The sequence below is a fragment of the Myxocyprinus asiaticus genome, chromosome 39, assembly GCF_019703515.2.
Source record: "Myxocyprinus asiaticus isolate MX2 ecotype Aquarium Trade chromosome 39, UBuf_Myxa_2, whole genome shotgun sequence".
NCBI lineage: Eukaryota > Metazoa > Chordata > Actinopteri > Cypriniformes > Catostomidae > Myxocyprinus > Myxocyprinus asiaticus.
This window is the reverse complement of record NC_059382.1, coordinates 21,241,487-21,260,132: the sequence shown is the minus strand read 5'-3', so window position 1 is coordinate 21,260,132 and position 18,646 is coordinate 21,241,487. Positions and strand designations below refer to the sequence as shown.

General features: G+C 37.7%; 1 protein-coding gene across 5 annotated transcripts in view; it reads right to left on the bottom strand.

The window, feature by feature from the left end:
* Positions 1 to 4,081: 4,081 nt before the first annotated feature.
* usp2a (ubiquitin specific peptidase 2a) overlaps positions 4,082 to 18,646 on the bottom strand; it is a 40,379-nt gene continuing 25,814 nt past the window's right edge. For 4 of the 5 annotated variants that reach the window (XM_051678861.1, XM_051678859.1, XM_051678860.1 and 1 more), the window contains 11 exons: positions 12,938 to 12,988; positions 9,657 to 9,780; positions 9,424 to 9,535; positions 9,134 to 9,244; positions 8,904 to 8,968; positions 8,709 to 8,812; positions 8,537 to 8,617; positions 8,347 to 8,425; positions 8,027 to 8,134; positions 7,803 to 7,923; positions 4,082 to 5,225 (listed from right to left, as the gene is read on the bottom strand). In XM_051678861.1, the coding sequence (XP_051534821.1) occupies positions 5,150 to 5,225; positions 7,803 to 7,923; positions 8,027 to 8,134; positions 8,347 to 8,425; positions 8,537 to 8,617; positions 8,709 to 8,812; positions 8,904 to 8,968; positions 9,134 to 9,244; positions 9,424 to 9,535; positions 9,657 to 9,780; positions 12,938 to 12,988 (1,032 nt within the window). In that variant the 3' untranslated portion in view covers positions 4,082 to 5,149. The remainder of the gene's footprint in view (positions 5,226 to 7,802; positions 7,924 to 8,026; positions 8,135 to 8,346; positions 8,426 to 8,536; positions 8,618 to 8,708; positions 8,813 to 8,903; positions 8,969 to 9,133; positions 9,245 to 9,423; positions 9,536 to 9,656; positions 9,781 to 12,937; positions 12,989 to 18,646) is intronic. The other variant, XM_051678862.1, reaches the window with a different exon arrangement.

The following is an 18,646-nucleotide window of genomic DNA, read 5'->3' as shown; positions in this document are numbered from 1 at the left end:
TATATATATATATATATATATATATATATATATATATATATATATCATTTCTCTGTAGAAATGAACATAGTTGGGAGGACACTACCTTTTCTAGTATTTCCAACATAAATGGTAGATTTGAAATCGGTCTGTAATTCTCCAATTCTCCAGGATCAAGCTGTGACTTCTTAATAAGCAGTTTGATAATTGCTATTTTAAAGTTTCTTGGGACATGTCCTAAGGATAGCAAGAGTTAATATTAAGAAGAGGTTCTGAGATTACACGGAATACCTCTTTTAAAAGCTTAGTTGGTATTGGATCTAACATACATGTTGTTGCTTTTGATTTTTTTTGATACATTTTGTTAGCTCTTCATGACATGACAGCGAAGGACTGAAGTTGCTCATTAGGAAAATTATGGTTATGGAGGTGCTGTGACAGCTGATTGCATATTTCCAAATTTATTTCTGATTGTTATCAGTAAAGAGATTCATGAAGTCATTACTATTGTGCTACGATGGAATATCTGGTTCAGTTGATGCTTTATTCCTAACCAATTTAGCCACAGTACAGAATAAACACCTAGGATTGTTGTGGTTATTTTCTATGAGTTTGCTAAAATATGCTGACCTGGTAGGACTCTGTTGTTAATCATGTTTGAAGTGTTAAATCTAGTTAAATTCAATTAGTATTTGGTTATGACAGAATTAAAGTATTAACCTGAACTTTTCAGAGCTCACAACCATATTTAAATTCAATACATGTTATGCTCAATCGACAGCATTTGTGACATAATGTTGATAACAGAATATATATATATATATACTAGTACTTCCTTTTCTTTCTTTCTTTCTTTCTTTTTTTTTGGCGCGGTTACTCACCTCAATCCGGGTGGCAGAGGACAAGTCTCAGTTGCCTCCGCTTCTGAGACAGTCAATCTGTGCATCTTATCACATGGCTCAATGTGCATGACACCGCGGAGACTCACAGCATGTGGAGGCTCATGCTACTCTCCGCGATCCACGCACAACTTACCATGTGCCCCATTAAGAACGAGAACCCCTAATTGCAACCACGAGGAGGTTACCCCATGTGACTCTACCCTCTCTAGCAACCGGGCCAATTTGGTTGCTTAGGAGACTTGGCTGGAGTCACTCAGCACGCCCTGGATTCGAACTCGCGACTCCAGGGGTGGTAGTCAGCGTAGTACCTCATTTTCTTACAGTAAGGCACTGACAATGGAATGAAGGGCCTACATTTTGGAGGGTTTAATTTTATAAAAGCACTTACCGGTTCATCAATTCTTCTGCTAAAACGTGTGTATTATTTGGGCTGTAAAGTTATTTAAATAATTTTGAAGGTCAATTTACGGTTTACAGAGTTACGTCATCATGGCAACAAAGTTGTCAAATTGGATATAACTTTACGTAGAAAAAGTTGGAAAGCAATTATATCACAATAAAATCATGTTCACAAACATTGTTTACGTCTTGTGGCTACACTTTTGAACCAGTGAGTATTTTAACATTTTCTGATTGGCCCCATGTTAGTGCTGCAGAGTAACGCAGATTGTAGTTTTTGTTTTTTATTAAAGAAAAGGAGGGACAAGTAGAAATAATTTTTTGTGGTAATCGACATTATCCCACAAATGCTGTTGAGTGAGTGTAATCTGACCGAACCGTCACCTCAACAAGCACGCGTTTGGGCTTTTCTTTCCTGTCAATTATTATGCTGTTAACCAGTTTCAGATAATTAAAATGACCAGAATAACGGCATTGTGTGCTCAGAGAGTAAGACAAAACAACAGTTGGATTTTTGACAATTCTGAGAGGACAAAAGTGGTTCAAAGGCATTGGAGTTGCCAGAAGTGTCTCATAGTGAGTACAATAAAACATTAATCGTTAAATGTGGAGAACACATTGTGGAACGCCGATTAAAAAGAACGAAAATACTTTTTAATGTTCACTTTTAGTATCTGTCTTTGTGACGTTTCTGAAGGCTAGTCCTAACGTGATAGTATTTTATATTTATTAGTCCCAAACGCTGACCGAACGTAGTCTAGTTGATCTGTAGGTGATGCCATCTGACAGTCTCTTTACCCTTTGTATCTTATGTAGACTGCAAAGGAATGATGAAAGAATAAACAGACTGATAATGATTATCACTGAGATTATATACATACATATACATCGTTTAATCTGATTCATCCTAAATTAAACCAGTGCTAGCACAAATTTCACACAACTCTATGACTTGGGTATAGTCCTCTGGGCATTTATTGTGTACAACATGGTACCTGTAGCCACACTTTCACAGATTCCTCTCCAAAGGTTCACCCTTCTTTTCAATATGCTTTTCAATACTCCTGCCTCTTAACTCTGTAAAAAGAACCAAAGTATATGACCAGACTACATCTCCAAGGACACTCAGATATTTCTCCATAGTACGTCTATCCCTCTTGCTGAAAGAGTCTACTGGGATGATGAGGAGAAACATCTGACATCCAGGAGGGGGACAACATCACACTGAGCAGGATCTCCTGTTTGGCATCATCCAAACCAAAGAGACTCCATTCAGGGGTGTCCACTATAGCCAGCCTCACTCCGTCAACCCAGCCGTGTCTCCTCACACACAGAGTTGTCTTCTTTCCATGCTCAAACTCACTGTGTCCGAGGATGAGATTTCCCACAGAGCTTGTGGCAGGCAGTCTTCGACCAAGCAGTACAAGCCCCATCACTGAGCCATACTCTGGACCAACTAACCAAAGGACAAAGTTTGTATTTCATTAAATCTTCCTTTACATAAATTATTTTCCTTAACCACAACACCGCACCTACCTTGTCAAAACTCAAATAATACTGACAGAGCACAAAGATATCTTTTACTTTGGTCATATGACATGCAAATTTTAGGGGCTGACTTCCCTCCAGCTTACCATATGCTGTCATACTGTTCACTGCCATTCTTCATTTCTCCACCCTAGTGAGTGAACCTTATAGTTTATCTTTGTATATATCTGCTTAACTGTTTGATTAAAAAACTTAATTCCATTTAAGCAACTCTGTTTTCATACAAGGAACTCTGTTTTCAAAGTTCACCTTCAAGTTCTGTGTAAGTCATTTAGTGTATGACTCACATGCTTTGACATGGGAGGGTCAGTCAAATCAGTGGACCATAGTAATTAAAACACTTTGAGCCTAACGAGGACACAAAATGTTATGTATGTGGCACTTTTGGCATACAAATTGGTGTTCTGTTATTTGTTTATTTTTTAAGTTTGAAGGCACAAACTCCATTTTTCATTAGGGAGATAATATGTTATATAAACTATTAACAAACATAAAATTAACAGCATGAAAAGTAGCTGGTCCCAACAAAGGTAATTTTGGCATGCCACACCACAGAAGTCTTGACCTTGTTTGGATTGAACAATTAAAATTAGACAAAAGTGTACATTTTGACAAAACCTTTTGACTTAATATTCAATTAATTGTAGTAAAAACATTTAAAATTATTAACTTATTTCAGTCACTGAAGTACAATATTTAGCTCTCCCATATTTTGCGTGCAACCTTGTTATGACATGATTTTCCCCCTATTGAAAGAAAATGGAGCAATCAATTAAAGTGTGACATCTAGGATATAACATAATTTAGTACCTTTCTACAGCATGGCAGGATGACAAGTAAATATCATTCCACTTTCTAAATTTTTACACAAATTATAGCATCTTTAAACTGTAGGTTTCAAATTTTGGTAACAGGGTTGTAAAAATTGCAATATAAAACCTCAAATGAAATAAAAAGATTAAATAATAAAATGCCTCTAAACACTTCTTCTGAGGTGGAGTTACAAGATTTTCTGAATGTTAAGACTCCATTCATAGACCTTTTGTTGAAAAATGAAGTCCCAAACATAAGTTCAGGTGGAGCTTGTTCATCTGAGCCTGTCAATCATATCCCAGTGATATAAGCAGCTGCTTTCCTTACACCAGTGACGAATCTACCGGCATCCCTCCACCTCCCCATCACCACCTTTATATTTTATAACAGCCACAAGATTTGATTCAGAAAACCGTCAATAAAACACAACCACAAGAGAACCATTGTAACAGTTCATTCTTCTAAAATGTATTCATACATACATACATATATATACTTTGACTCAAATCACAATGTCTCCTGACCTGTAGGCATAAATATATGCATTCTCTTACCTTTGATAAATTAACTGAAAACAGTAACAGGTCATTTTCAGCACCACTTTATAGTACATTCTCTACATTGTATCATATATATAAAAATATACAGTTTTTCTTTGTCAAAACATTCTTTCCATGTTGATCAATGGCATGAAATTAAGGATAAACCAACCCATACTGTCAGGATTATTTTGTCTCATATCAGTCAAACCACATTTCCCTTCACAGCATTTCAAAGATCAGTAGCAGCTACACTGACTAAAGTCATGCCACAGTGACAAGCTGTTCTCTCAACACTCCAGACTTTCACAACAAACTCCCGTGACTCTTTGACTGCCCTCAGGAGGTTGAGAAGAAAGAGAAAGCCGAGAAGAGAACTAAGCATAAACAGAAAATATGATGGGTGGGGGGAGTGGAAGAAAAGAGTAGTAATGAAAAACCAGGTGTAACGAAAGGGCACAACCAGGTCCATGTTATGCAGCCTGAACAGTGCACTTCTGTAATTCTTCAGCGACCCAGTAGGGAGTGCCTCAAACCAGTTTATCTCTCAAGACATCAGGGAGGACAATTACTTGAAAAGTCATTATAAAAATCCCAAATAAAATCAAGTGAAACTAATTTTTAATATTGAGGAATTTTTTTGAACAAGAGGAAGGCGCAGTTGGGATGAGAGTTCTGTTGCAGTGCATAGAGATACTTCTGATTTGGAGCCACTTGGGGTTATTGCCTGATGATCACTGCCCATGAGCTGCCCTTACACTCACACACACAGATGCATGATGATACAGCAGACAGTGGTGAAGTGTGCGAGGGCATTGTGTGCACTTCTCCCGGGTGTCCAGCAGAGAGCATTATTTTTTTGTCTCATTCTGCATTGCTCTATGGGCAAGGGAAACAGCATTTGTTAATAATGTGTCTTCAGCCCAATGGGCTCAAGTCCTGAACTTGATCTTTTTCCACAGTCTGTTCTCAGAGTTCAGCTCGCTCATAGAACAACACGTAGGCGTCGCTACTGCGAACTTGGCTGGCGGACATTGGCGTGACTCTGTTGGAAAAAAATTAAGACACATCTTTAGAGTATGACTGCCTTATTTTGAAATAACTACACATGATGCAAGAAAATATTAAAAATGTTGAGTTTTTCTTTGGTAAAGTTAGGTCCAGAAACTTGGGGACAGGGAAAATGCAAAGAGCGAACTAATACAGGCAAACAAATGAAGTTTCCAGGATGGAAAGGATACAGTCTTCATCTGTCTGTTCATGTATAAATGACACAATGCGACACAATCGAATATTTGAAGGAAAGTTGTCAGCTGAGAAACGGATAAATACATGTTGTGCATCACTTCAGTCTTTCAGAGCCTGCACATAACACTGATGCCAGTTGTGGTCCGATTAAAGGAATATTTGGGTTTAATACAAGTTAATCTAAATCAACAGCATTTGTGGCATAATGTTGATTACCACACAAATTTAATTAGACTTGTCCCTCCTTTTCTTATAAAAAAGCAAAAATCTGGGTAAAATTGAGGCACTTAAAATGGAAGTGAATGGGGCCAATCAGTAAACGTTAAAATACTGTTTCCAAAGCGTATCCACATGTGTGTGTTGACATGATTTTAGTGTGATAAAATCGCTTACAAACTTTTTTTAAAGTTATATCTAATTTTACAACTTTGTTGCCATGACAACATAATACCCTTAACTTCCTGAGATCCGAGCGTGACTGATGTGCGCATTTTCCATTTCCCTTTTTTTTAAAATTTGTAATAAGTAACCCCTAATAAACATGCAAAAAAAAAAAAAAAAAAAAATCTTGTTTTTAGAGCAAATAGTTTTCCTAAAAATGTATGTCCTCATATGGAGACAACGGGACTAGGTTGTGAAATTTCAATATCAGATTGTATTTTCTGTTTCCAGGAGTGTTGGTTATTCATGTTTTTGAGACGTTACAGTCATTGATCTTCTGTAAAGCTGCTATGAAACAATGTGTATTGGGAAAAGCACAAATAAAAAAACTATACAAATAAAAATAATTTGACTTGATTTGACTTTTATGTTACAATGTTTTCTACTTTGGCAAAAAAAAAAAATCTCAATGTTCTCTCTTTGCACTATCAAACAAACAAGTGATAGCCAGTGCTGAAGCATTTTACTTATCAGAAATTAGCATAATTAATTCTGATACAAGTAATGGCCAGCATTGTCCAATCACTGCCAACCATGTTAAAATAAATTATACATTATTAATTCTGATTCTATGTACTGATTACCATTGTCCCATGTCTGTCAACCATGTTGAGCGGACCAAACATCATCTGCAGTCCGAAACTGAACTTTTGGTCGGATGGTAGAAGTGAATGCACTTGGCTGTATAGGAAAGCTATAGGATGCTCCCTTGCTCCCTATTTAGTGATTGACTTAACCTCCAGTGTGCTGTCTGTCTTCACTGGTCTCAACAGTTCGAAATGCACCTTATTTTCATCCTAACTCCATATAATGCCATTGAAAACAACATTTTTCAGCTTTTGGATGAACCAATTGATTCTCAATGTGAAAATGCACAGTAAATATAGGATTTCTAAGGGGAAAATAGCTCTATAGTCCACTATAGTGGTCACTGTGTTTAACAGCGTGCCGTTTCAAGATAAATTGCTAAAAATTTTAAAATGGCATATCGGATGAAACTAAAGACTAATCTTTTGACTCAAACAGGTTTTGATGTAAAAACTTAGGTTTCTTACCAGATGTAGTTTTGTAGCCGTTTCTGCCAAAGACAAACGCCGCTGTGATCGGCGCCATATTGTTTAGTCACATGACTCCGTGAGTCAAAAGTTTAACCCTTTACTGACAGCCCAGAGTGTCCTGAACTGAGATCGGTTTAAATGAAATTGAATTATGCATAGCATAATTTGAATTATGCATAGTGATTGTTTTCCGTATAACATTGTCAAAATTCAACATTATGCTACAAATGCTGTCGATTGAGCTTAACTTGTATAAAACCCGGACTATTACTTTAACAAATATACATGCCGAATGAAGCCGAGCTACAGTCGCACTAAGTCTGTAAGTCTAATGCAAAAATAGGAGTGGTACAAATTAAGTTGGACTAGTGTTTACATGACATTTTAAAAAGACAAATTATTGTTTTCATCTGACTGAAATTAAACTTTTAAAGTGCATGTAAGTGTATTGATTGTTAATCAACCAAACAGACAGTTAATAGCCAATGCCAATAATATCAAAATCGTTGGCATTTGTTGGCCAATTAATCTGCCTGGCTGATACGTCACTCTTTCAGTAGAAAACATGCCTGTGAGAATGGCAGCATTTAAGATGTGAGATTGGCAGCCTTTTTCAAGAAAGAGTGAGTGGGAGGAGGTGAAAGATCAGATTGTGGGAAGAGGTGGAGGAGGATGGGATACAGGAAAATAATAGCTGCTGAAAGCTGGAATGGAATTCTATGCAGCTGACATATTAACTAAGACAAACAAAAAATCTTTCCCTGAAAGCTGATGTATGTTATACCTATAGGAAATCTACCTGCGCTCTACAGAGTTATGCAAGACTTTGCATTAATCAAAGGACAAAAAGCAGGAGGTGGAAGTAGAGCAAGTACCTTGAGTCATTATATGTGTACCACTCTCCGTTTTCAGGATTGCAACAATATGCTGTGTAGTGGCCTCCCATTGTCGTACCTGAGTGATTGGACACTGCATACAAGTTATAGATTGCACTACCTGGAAACAAGACGCAGATACAGAGATTGCAGCATAAATATTTCACCAATGGCAAAATTAAAACATTCAGTGTTTGTTCCATGGTGTTATCCTTTTTACTTACTACTTCTGTCAGAGGCAAACTCCCTTAGATCCAGGTCTTTCATGGGAAAGTTGACAAAAGTAGACAGTTTGTTGGTTCTGATGCGAGATTCTGAGAAGCGCTTCAGATCTGAACAAGTGAAGCGGTTAAGGAGAAGAGACTCTGCACACACACTGGTAACCTCAAAGAGACCCATGTCTGCATGCCTAAAACTTAAGCCATTAGCACATTCATGTACACACAAACAGTGTACCGATCTTATCTGTGCTTACTGTCAACAAATGCACTGATGCTCCCAGTGTGACATCACAATGACATCAGACACCTTTAGAAAAGGATACGAAGAACTAATATTTTAGGGAACTTCTGAACTGTAAATTTCTTCATACACCGCCTTCTGGCTTTGCACCTGTAACATGTCTGGAAAAAAAAAAAAAAAACACGAGGAGAGAACATGAATTAGATGTTTTACCACAAATGCATTCCCACATTATAATTCCAAAAATAAATCAATTGAGTCCAATGAATTACCGGCTTCTCGTCTCCATCCAGCACGTCTTCTTTAGTAAAGAGCCGCATGCAATCCATTAGGCTCACCTCTCCATAGCCCTTCTAGGCAGAGGAAAACTATTTTCTCAAATGTCCAAAGTAATGCATTACAAAGTGCCTTAATATGTGCACACATGCCAGTCAATGAACTGACCTTGGCGATAGGTAAGGAAAGATCCCAGAAGGGATCGAACACAGTGGAACAATAGCCACATTCACTGCAAGTCAAAGAGCTCTTCAGCTGGCCTACGAACAAGTCTGAAAACCGACAAAAACACACCAGAATTATGCATACTACTAGAACCCAATGATAACCCAAAAGCAGTTTGGTATCTGTGTGTGTACTTACCAACAATTTTGCTGTCTTCTCTCTCTAAGTACTTAGCCCACATCTTTTTTCCTTTCTCCTCATCACTACAGAAAAGAACAAATGAAAAAGTTTATCATATCCCAAAATCGTACTCACAACATGTCATTCAAGGTCATCTTAAACAGTTAAATATTCTAATACAAGCACTACAAGGCAAAAGTGCCCCACGGGCACTGATGAAAACAACAACAGACAAGCCACAAACTTACGGTAAGTGGTCAAAGTCCTCCATGTGTCCACGCGGCCGTACTGTGACCCTGTTCACTTCATTGTGTAGGCCGTCTAGTAGGAAACGTAGAAACTCCTGAGCATCTTGTTGACTGGAAATTGAACATAAACATTTCAACAGACAACTTAACCACAGTCTCATAAAGAGAAATACACGGTACTTATGCATAGGGCTGGGCGATATATTGAATATTCACAATATGAACGTGATGGTTTTGCTGCTGATATAAAATTAAGCAATAATGTAAATATCGGATTGGATGAGACTTACTTGTAACCCACAAATCTGGGGGCGTATCTCTGAATCTGTGTTTTGAACTCAGAGGGACTGACTGCTTCACTGTTTGAAGAAGTCCACATTGTCTGGATCAGCTTGGAAAATTCTGAAATCATGACAAAGAGGCACTTTCAGTAAGCTCATGATTGAAGGCTTGCGGTTTACCAGATAAAAAGTACTGACCACTATGAAACTGTCAGGAACCGTATTGTGTCAAGCGCACTCACCCTCCATGAGAGCAGTGTTTGTGCGGTTGTTGTTGTTGAGGTCTCTACGGTGGGAGTTGTGAAGACAGTAATCTCGCAGGCTCGGTGTGTTGCTAAGACACTGGAGGATGGAGTTCATAAAACACTAGAGTGAGAGAGAGATAGAGAGAAAAAAAGAGTTTATACATTTAAAGCTGAAGTGTGTAATTTATGCACCACTAGCCTCTCCAAATGGAATTGTAAATAGTCACTGTTTTCCAACCGATTACAGGAAATCCAGCCCATCTTCCATTGGATGTACAAACAGATAGTCCCACCCAAAACTCACACCATTCGTCCAGCCAGTGTTGCTGTGTTGGGCTGCACGGATGCTCAAACAACAGAGGAATGATTCGATAGCAGTACAGAGCCCCAATCTTTCACTTTTTTGTGAAATTAACCATTTTGAAATTAACAAATGGCTTAGACTACTTATAGTTATCATATCAAGCTGGAATATAATATTTAATTACACTGTCTGAATGCTTTCAATTAGTGGAAAAATGCATGGGTAGTCACAAAACAAGCCATTGGTCTAGAGTTCATAGCAGCCGCAGAGTTGACTGCAATGTGTAAGGATTTATTTTTGGACTCTGCACATACTGTTGCTTGGCAAAAGCAAGTTAAGTGAGTGCGAGAGAGAAGAGACATCATGAGAAATTATCTCGGTAAATGGAAAAAGACAGAGGCATGAGAAAGTGATATAAAAACATTTCTGCTTCATGCCGCTTAGTTGTGTGAAGCGGATATCGTGAGATTTGACAGTTGTGCTCCATTTCTAACATGTTGGAAGTGTGACCTGTAAATGATACAAGGCAAAAATTGCTGTGAATGTTGAAGTCAACTCAGAGGACCTTAAGCACTTCAAAGAGCCCCTTTTATACAACTTAGATTTGGTTTTGCAATGTGTGTGAAGAAGGGAGCTATTGCATCCCTCAAGTTGTAAAGGTGAAGTGTGTAAGTTTTGTGTCACTAGTGGCTCCACCCCGTTTGCCAATAGAGCATAACAGTCTGGTTCTGGAAATAAAAATCTCTTAATTTTTTTCTATAGGGGTATAGATTTTTTACAAATACTTATAAACCTTTAAAGACAGACCTACCATGAGCTCCAATGTTGTTAATCAGTGGAATATGCTTTTGTTGCAGCCATCAGTCAGCGTTATTTAATCTTCATTCACAAAAGGTGTCTTAACAGCAGAATTTTTGGTGAAGAACTACACTACCCATGATCCTGAAGGGAAACGATCCACCAATCAGAGAATCACGGTAAATAAAGCATGCCAAATAAGCTCTGCGGAAACCACCCACCTCCATGATGCACTGTGAATGAGGGTCTCCCTACACTCTCAAACTACTTATATATTTGTATATAGGGGTGGGCGATATGACCAAAATCTTATATTACAATATCACTAATTTTATATCATGATAACAATATACAGTATATCAGAATATATTTACATTTTTCAAAAAAATCTATAAAAATTGGTTTATATATAACCATATTGTAATGCCTATTTTTAAAATATCCAGTCATTTAATTAAATATTTATAAAAAATACTTCCTCTCATATAATTTTCTCTTTATTTGGAACTTGACAAACATAGAGTAAAAAAAATAATAATAATAATCAATTGTTGGTAATCAAAAAGTGGTAATCAACTTTACCATGATGATAAATTTCACATTTCAGTCTGATGTTGTTGACTAGTATTATTATTATAAGAGTTTCCTCAAGAAACCCAACATCTTCTGAAAGCAATGCAACAAAACAAATAAACCATAAGTAAAAATAATATCCACCCGAAAAAAAACAAACAAACAAAAAAAACACTTCATTTGGCTCTTAATAATTTAAGTCATCTCTGTTGACAATATTTGAATATCTGAAACCAAAGCCGGTTTGTTTTTTAATATCTAACATCATTCGAACTGAATTTTATTAAGGGTGATGATATGTAGTTTAAAAAATTTGCATGACAGATGACACGTAATTGTTTTAACTGTTTTCCTCGTCAGTGTTGGTTACAATGTCAGGCTCTCTCGTCGTTTGAGATGTTTGACTTCCTCCATAGCGCTTTAAGGTAAAACAAACTCTAATTCAAATGGGTCACGCAAGTTTTGAAGTTTGTGCCTCGATAGAGACCGGATTGAGTAGCACGTGTGATCACACACTCTGCATTCTCCTGTCTGTGGAGCAAAATCTGGAAGCCTGCTGGACTTGCGCGCACTTTCATGCTTCAGGCTAGATAGTGCGCGCAACAATCACATGAAACGCAGCTGCGTGTGTGAGATACTGTAAGAAGCATATTTAGAATGTAAGAAGAATGTCTGAATTTGCTTCGGCGGCCCGACATTTCACTTGGACTGCCGGCAAAACATTTTTAGTACCTGAAAAACCCTGTTTCTTCAATTTTCTCAGTCTCACATGATGCCGCTCCGCCTTCCTTCTCCATTTCTCAGACAGAATGTGTACCGCATATGTGTTACATGAATAGAATGAGGTGCACATTTCTTGCCACGTGGTGGCGATTTTGCGTAACCACGATACAGATGATAATCCAAAATACATACCGGTTGCCACATGTCTACCGGTATATCGCCCACCCCTATTTGCATACATCTGATTATTTTGCAATAAAAGTAAAATATACTGTTTATACTGTATACTGTACTTACAACAAATCAACAACTTTAAATCAATAGTTTAATATTTTTTCAACATTTTTAATTTCATTAATCATTTGCAATTCTTAATGGGATTGTGATTCATTCCCTCATTAAAGACGTTAAGTACACAGTCTTGTATATTTGCCTTTTTGTCCAATTTTTAAATACTTTTTTGTTTTAAATCCAAGTTTGTGATAATGTGATTCACATCAGAGCTGGTTGATTTGCTGCATGGCTTTGAATTTTAATGAAGAATTTTCTGAAATCCCTATGGTAAAAATGAACAGGAAAAATACTTCTGGAACAAGATGGCTGAAAAAGTGGGTGGACACTGTTGCGCTCTATGTTCAGCCAAACCAATAAATAGCTTTCACAATTAGTTGAGTCATAGGTTGACATGTCATACCACTCAAACAAACAAAGCAATGTTATGAAAGCTCCACAGTGGCACATTCTTTGAGGAAGCTGACCTACGAGTGGCTTACTTAAAGTTATCTATGCACATTAAACTGTGTTAAGACAATTTAATATCGGAAAAAAAATACACAGATCACCTTTAAGGGGAACCAATAGAACCCATCAAAACACTTACTGTATTTCCCAGATTACGGAGCCCCACCAAGCCCTGGGCACTCTTTGAATTCTGAAAAACAAAAAAAGACAATAATTCGAAAAGGTCACAGGCTGCACATCAACAGCAGCAGTTTTGCTTAAAAGTCACACATTTAAAGTAAGCTGTAAAAGAGTTCTCTCTAACATCTTAAAGTCAAGTTCCTCAAATGTTCCAAGAAATGGCAGGCCTTGACTATTTTACGATAATCTGTGCTTTGGTAGAGGTGATAGAGTGTAGGAGAAGACGGGCCAGTAATCTGACACTATGATGTTTTCTGTCATGCCAAAGCACGGGAGTGGAAACATGATCGGCCCCATGCTTGAACTCAGTCTAACTGAGGTGTGAGCCTGATGAACTTACTTGACATTAGTCTGAGAGTTTACACACTTGTCTCCACCTCCTCAATTATTAACTTTGGCCTTAACAGTTAATATTCGGGGAACAAGCAGTTTATACCTCCTATGTAAAATCGCTCAAGAAAAGGGCAACAAGTTAATTAAATGGGTATTATCTAAATCCATGCTTCCATGGAAAATGTAAGTTCCTGTGCACAGTCAGGTTCACACAAGAACCACCAGTGTTTAAAATTCCACTCAACCAATGTCAGGGAGCATGCTGATACTGTCCAATGTCGTTTGGGTAGGTTGCTATTGCAGCCTGCTTGTTGAATATCCATTTCAAGGGAACAGGCTCACCAGCCCAGTTTGTCCTACTCTGGTGAATAATATCAACAATGCCAAAAATAGCATCCTTTCACACGGGACGTCCGCTCATTGGCCGATTTGTCATCGTCACGGCAACACTTATCCCTGTGCAGCGGTCAGATCGAGCCATCTCTGACAGCCACATATTCTCACAGGCAACTCTGTTTTTACAGGCACTAAACCAAGGGAGGGACAAATATGAAAAAAAAAAAAAAAAAAAAAACACCTTAAAGAGCCTTAAACTTTGGCCACCCAAACATTTGCATATAATAAGAGACATTATAGGATGAGACAGGTCACTCATATACATATGAATAGGAGAAATCGTAATGATAAAACTGGCGGCTGGAGGTATGGAAGTCCTGCTTACAGTTAAAAGAGCCAGTCACCTTCAGATAGAAACACTGCTTATCTGTTTACTTGAGAATGGGCATGCACATTAGCTGAACCAGCCTGAAAAATAGTGATTTTTTGTGTGATCTGAGCTAAAGAAGCACCAATACCACTTTTTCTCTCCCAATCCTATTCCAATCTGTATCAGCCAATAACAGAGTTGTTTTTTTCTTTACAATTTTTGAACATCTACAGTATACTTCACTGTGTGGATCACAAACATTATTTCAATATAAATGTGTAACCTATTAAGAAAATCTTTATAGTTTACTAGTCTACTGGATAATGCGGCAGCAAAATTAGCAGAAAATCCAGTTTAAGTCTTCAGTAAAAAAGAAGCCAGTTTTCTTTGCAAATGGTTTTTTTAAACTTGCGTCTGGACTTAAAAGGATAAAAATAAATTTTTTGTTCACTTTACTCATTCACTGAAAGGTGCTTTGCATGCAGACTATATATTTACTTACTGTATATAACAATAGCTGTGTAAACACAGCCTTCACAAAGCTGTCGTTTGTCTTCAAGAGACTTTGAATAAAATGCACAAGTCATATGGAGTACTTTAATGGTGCTTTTATTATTCTTTTATGTTATTTTTGTAGCTTGACAGTAACGACCATGACTAACACACACAGTATCGAATTTGGATCAGGCTTGTCGGACCAATAACCGATCCGGTTAAAAACTCTGGTATCCTCCAGCCAGGTCTCGTAAGCAACCAAATTGGCCCGGTTGCTAGGGAGGGTAGAGTCACACAGGGTAACCTTCTCGTGGTCGCTATAATGTGGTTTGTTCTCAGTGGGGCGCGTGGTGAATTGAGCGTGGTTGCCGCGGTGGATGGCGTGAAGCCTCCACACGCGCTATGTCTCCGTGGCAACGCGCTCAACAAGCCATGTGATAAGATGCACGGGTTGACTGTCTCAGACGCGGAGGCAACTGGGATTCGTCCTCCGCCACCCGGACTGAGGTGATTCACTATGCGACCACGAGGACTTAGAGCGCATTGGGAATTGGGCATTCCAAATTGGGAATTTGGAATTAAAAAATAATATAAATAAAACTCTGGTATTGGAGCCAATACCGATCCAGGTATCGAATTAGTGCATACATACAATTTATGATACCATTGTTCTCAGATTTGATTGCTGATTTGAAACATGTTATTTGAACGTAATCTTGGCCAACAGTTTTGGAGATTTCTGTTTTCATTCAAGTAGATGGAAGCTGTACTTGTTAGGCTTATATTTGCCTTAAAGGGACTTTGAAATAATACAATCCTACAAAGAAAACAATATGAACCTCAAATGGGCATGCATAGAAAAACTTCTGTACAGGTCTATTTTAAGTTGTGTTTCAAGATATGCTTGCTCCAAAGCAGATGTCTACTTCTGTTTAAAATGAGATTATGGGACTCTTGTTGCCAAAGCAGCCTGTGGTTGTTTCTCAATATAGTGGTACATGTAACCTGCAGTTTATAACCTTATTAGTTTACAACACTTTTATTGCTTGGTCTCATTATGAAACACCATGATACATAAAGTTTGCATTCATTTAAGGGTAAAGCACCTGGAGAAACCTCTTTAAGATTACAAGGGAAAAAAGTCATATTGAGCCTTTGATGAAAGACAGTAGGAAATTCCTATGGAAATTACATCCAGCAGAGTAAAGCTGTTGCCTCTGAGCACAACCACTTAGGAATCCAGGACCGAATCTAAATGTAACATCAGCAATGCATTAGTTTATATAGCTTTGGTATTTCCATTTTTAATGAAGCAGTCTGCTTCATAAGGGTAGCTACTTACAGTTGTGCTCAAAAGTTTGCATACCCTGGCAGAAACTGTGAAATTTTGGCTTTGATTTTGAAAATAGGACTGATCATAAAAAAAATAAAAAATAAAAAAAAATATATATATTTTATTTAAGGATAGTGATCATATGAAGCCATTTATTATCACATAGTTGTTTGGCTCCTTTTTAAATCATAATGGTAACAGAAATCACCCAAATGGCCCTGATCAAAAGTGTACATACCCTTGAATGTTTGGCCTTGTTACAGACACACAAGGTGACACACACAGGTTTAAATGGCAATTAAAGGTATATTTCCCACACCTGTGGCTTTTTAAATTGCAATTAGTGTCTGTGTATAAATAGTCATTGAGTTTGTTAGCTCTCACGTGGATGCACTGAGCAGGCTAGATACTGAGCCATGGGGAGCAGAAAAGAACTGTCAAAAGACCTGCGTAACAAGGTAATGGAACTTTATAAAGATGGAAAAGGATATAAAAATATAACCAAATCCTTGAAAATGCCAGTCAGTAGTTTTCAATCACTTATTAAGAAGTGGAAAATTCGGGGATCTCTTGATACCAAGCCAAGGTCAGGTAGACCAAGAAAGATTTCCGCCACAACTGCCAGAAGAATTGTTCGGGATACAAAGAAAAACCCACAGGTAACCTCAGGAGGAATACAGGCTGCTCTGGAAAAAGACGGTGTGGTTGTTTCAAGGAGCACAATACGACGATACTTGAACAAATATGAGCTGCATGGTCAAGTTGCCAGAAAGAAGTCAATGCCATAAAAAAGCCCGGTTACAATATGTACAATATGCCCGACAACACCTTGATACGCCTCACAGCTTCTGGCACACTGTAATTTGGAGTGACGAGACCAAAATAGAGCTTTATGGTCACAACCATAAGCGCTATGTTTGGAGAGGGGTCAACAAGTATTGTGCTCCTTGAAACAACCACACCGTCTTTTTCCAGAGCAGCCTGTATTTCTCCTGAGGTTACCTGAGGGTTTTTCTTTGTATCCCGAACAATTCTTCTGGCAGTTGTGGCTGAAATCTTTCTTGGTCTACCTGACCTTGGCTTGGTATCAAGAGATCCCCAAATGTTCCACTTCTTAATAAGTGATTGAACAGTACTGACTGGCATTTTCAAGACTTTAGATATCTTTTTATATCCTTTTCCATCTTTATAAATTTCCATTACCTTGTTACGCAGGTCTTTTGACAGTTCTTTTCTGCTCCCCATGGCTCAGTATCTAGCCTGCTCAGTGCATCCACATGAAAGCTAACAAACTCATTGACTATTTATACACAGACACTAATTGCAATTTTAAAAGCCACAGGTGTGGGAAATTAACCTTTAATTGTCATTTAAACCTGTGTGTGTCACCTTGTGTGTCTGTAACAAGACCAAACATTCAAGGGTATGTAAACTTTTGATCAGGGCCATTTAGGTGATTTCTGTTACCATTATGATTTGAAAAGGAGCCAAAAAACTATGTGATAATAAATGGCTTCATATGATCACTATCCTTAAATAAAAGACAGTTTTTTTGCATGATCAGTCACATTTTCAAAATCAATGCCAAATTTCACAATTTCTGCCAGGGTATGCAAACTTTTGAGCACAACTGTATATAGAAGCAACTCAAGCTAAATTTATAATACATGATATACTGTGATTTAATGCATCATGTACTAAAGCATTTTTTCTTTTCCTCTGGTGTCCGGGAATGCGGAAGTGGGTCACATCGTAGTCCCTATTACAGAGGTGAGGGAAGACTAATCCTGCTTTTATAACAGCTCGCTGTGAGAGGAAAATGTGGAGCAAAACACCAGATAAAAAAAGTGACCAAACTGACAGCTCTCATTTTCCTCAGCACGCTTTGACCCACATTAAGATTTTGTTGAAGTGCTCTGATAGCTGGATTAAATTCTAAGATGAACCTGCCAGGCGCTGTTTAGTGTTGAAACTGTCAAGTGTTTTATGTCAACTTTGTTTCCTCTTCTAACTAAGGCACTTCCAGTTAAGAATTCCACACATCTTCCAGCTGTGTGTTAGTTGGGAGAGGTCTTCCTTGAAAAGCTTTACTTAATTTTTTTTTTTTCTTTTCAAAAATAAGTTTGAGATTGGACAGCTGAATTTCTCTTAAATTACTCGGGCTCCAATGTCAGGACATGGAAATCAGACGACAAAATCTGTGTATGACTTTAACAATGTGTTTAATATAGATGGGAGCAGATGTTATTTTTGTTTTTCTGTCCTGTGTACTGAGCCCATGCCTGTGCTTTGACTTAGTAAACACCCCATCTAGACCTTCCTGTTTCAGCACACCAACATAAACAAATCAAGGCACCACTGGTACTCCAAGTTCTTCACAGTCACATAATACTTCTCACATTGCCAACTCACAGAGGGGAGACCAGGGGAAGTGACTCACAAAAGGTGCAGGCAGAGAAGATCCAAAATCAGCTCACTAAGCTAATCATGTGAACTCCCAAACAAAGCTCACCATATCCTTGTGCTTTTATTCTTACTGTACACCTGTTCATTAAAATTTGTTATTGGATTAAAAAAAAAAAAATTGTCAGTCCAGTAAAAAGTGTCACTCTCATTTTGACGATAATTAAAAAATAATGAAACTCCACACAAAAACAAGTCACTACCCTTAATTTATTTAGAGAAAGTTTTTATGCAAAATTGAATATCTTTCGTTCAGATTAAGTCAGTTTCATTGAGCCAACATAATTTATTTGGATTAGGTCAAATTAATGTATGTTAGCAGTTTAAACTCACCTTCA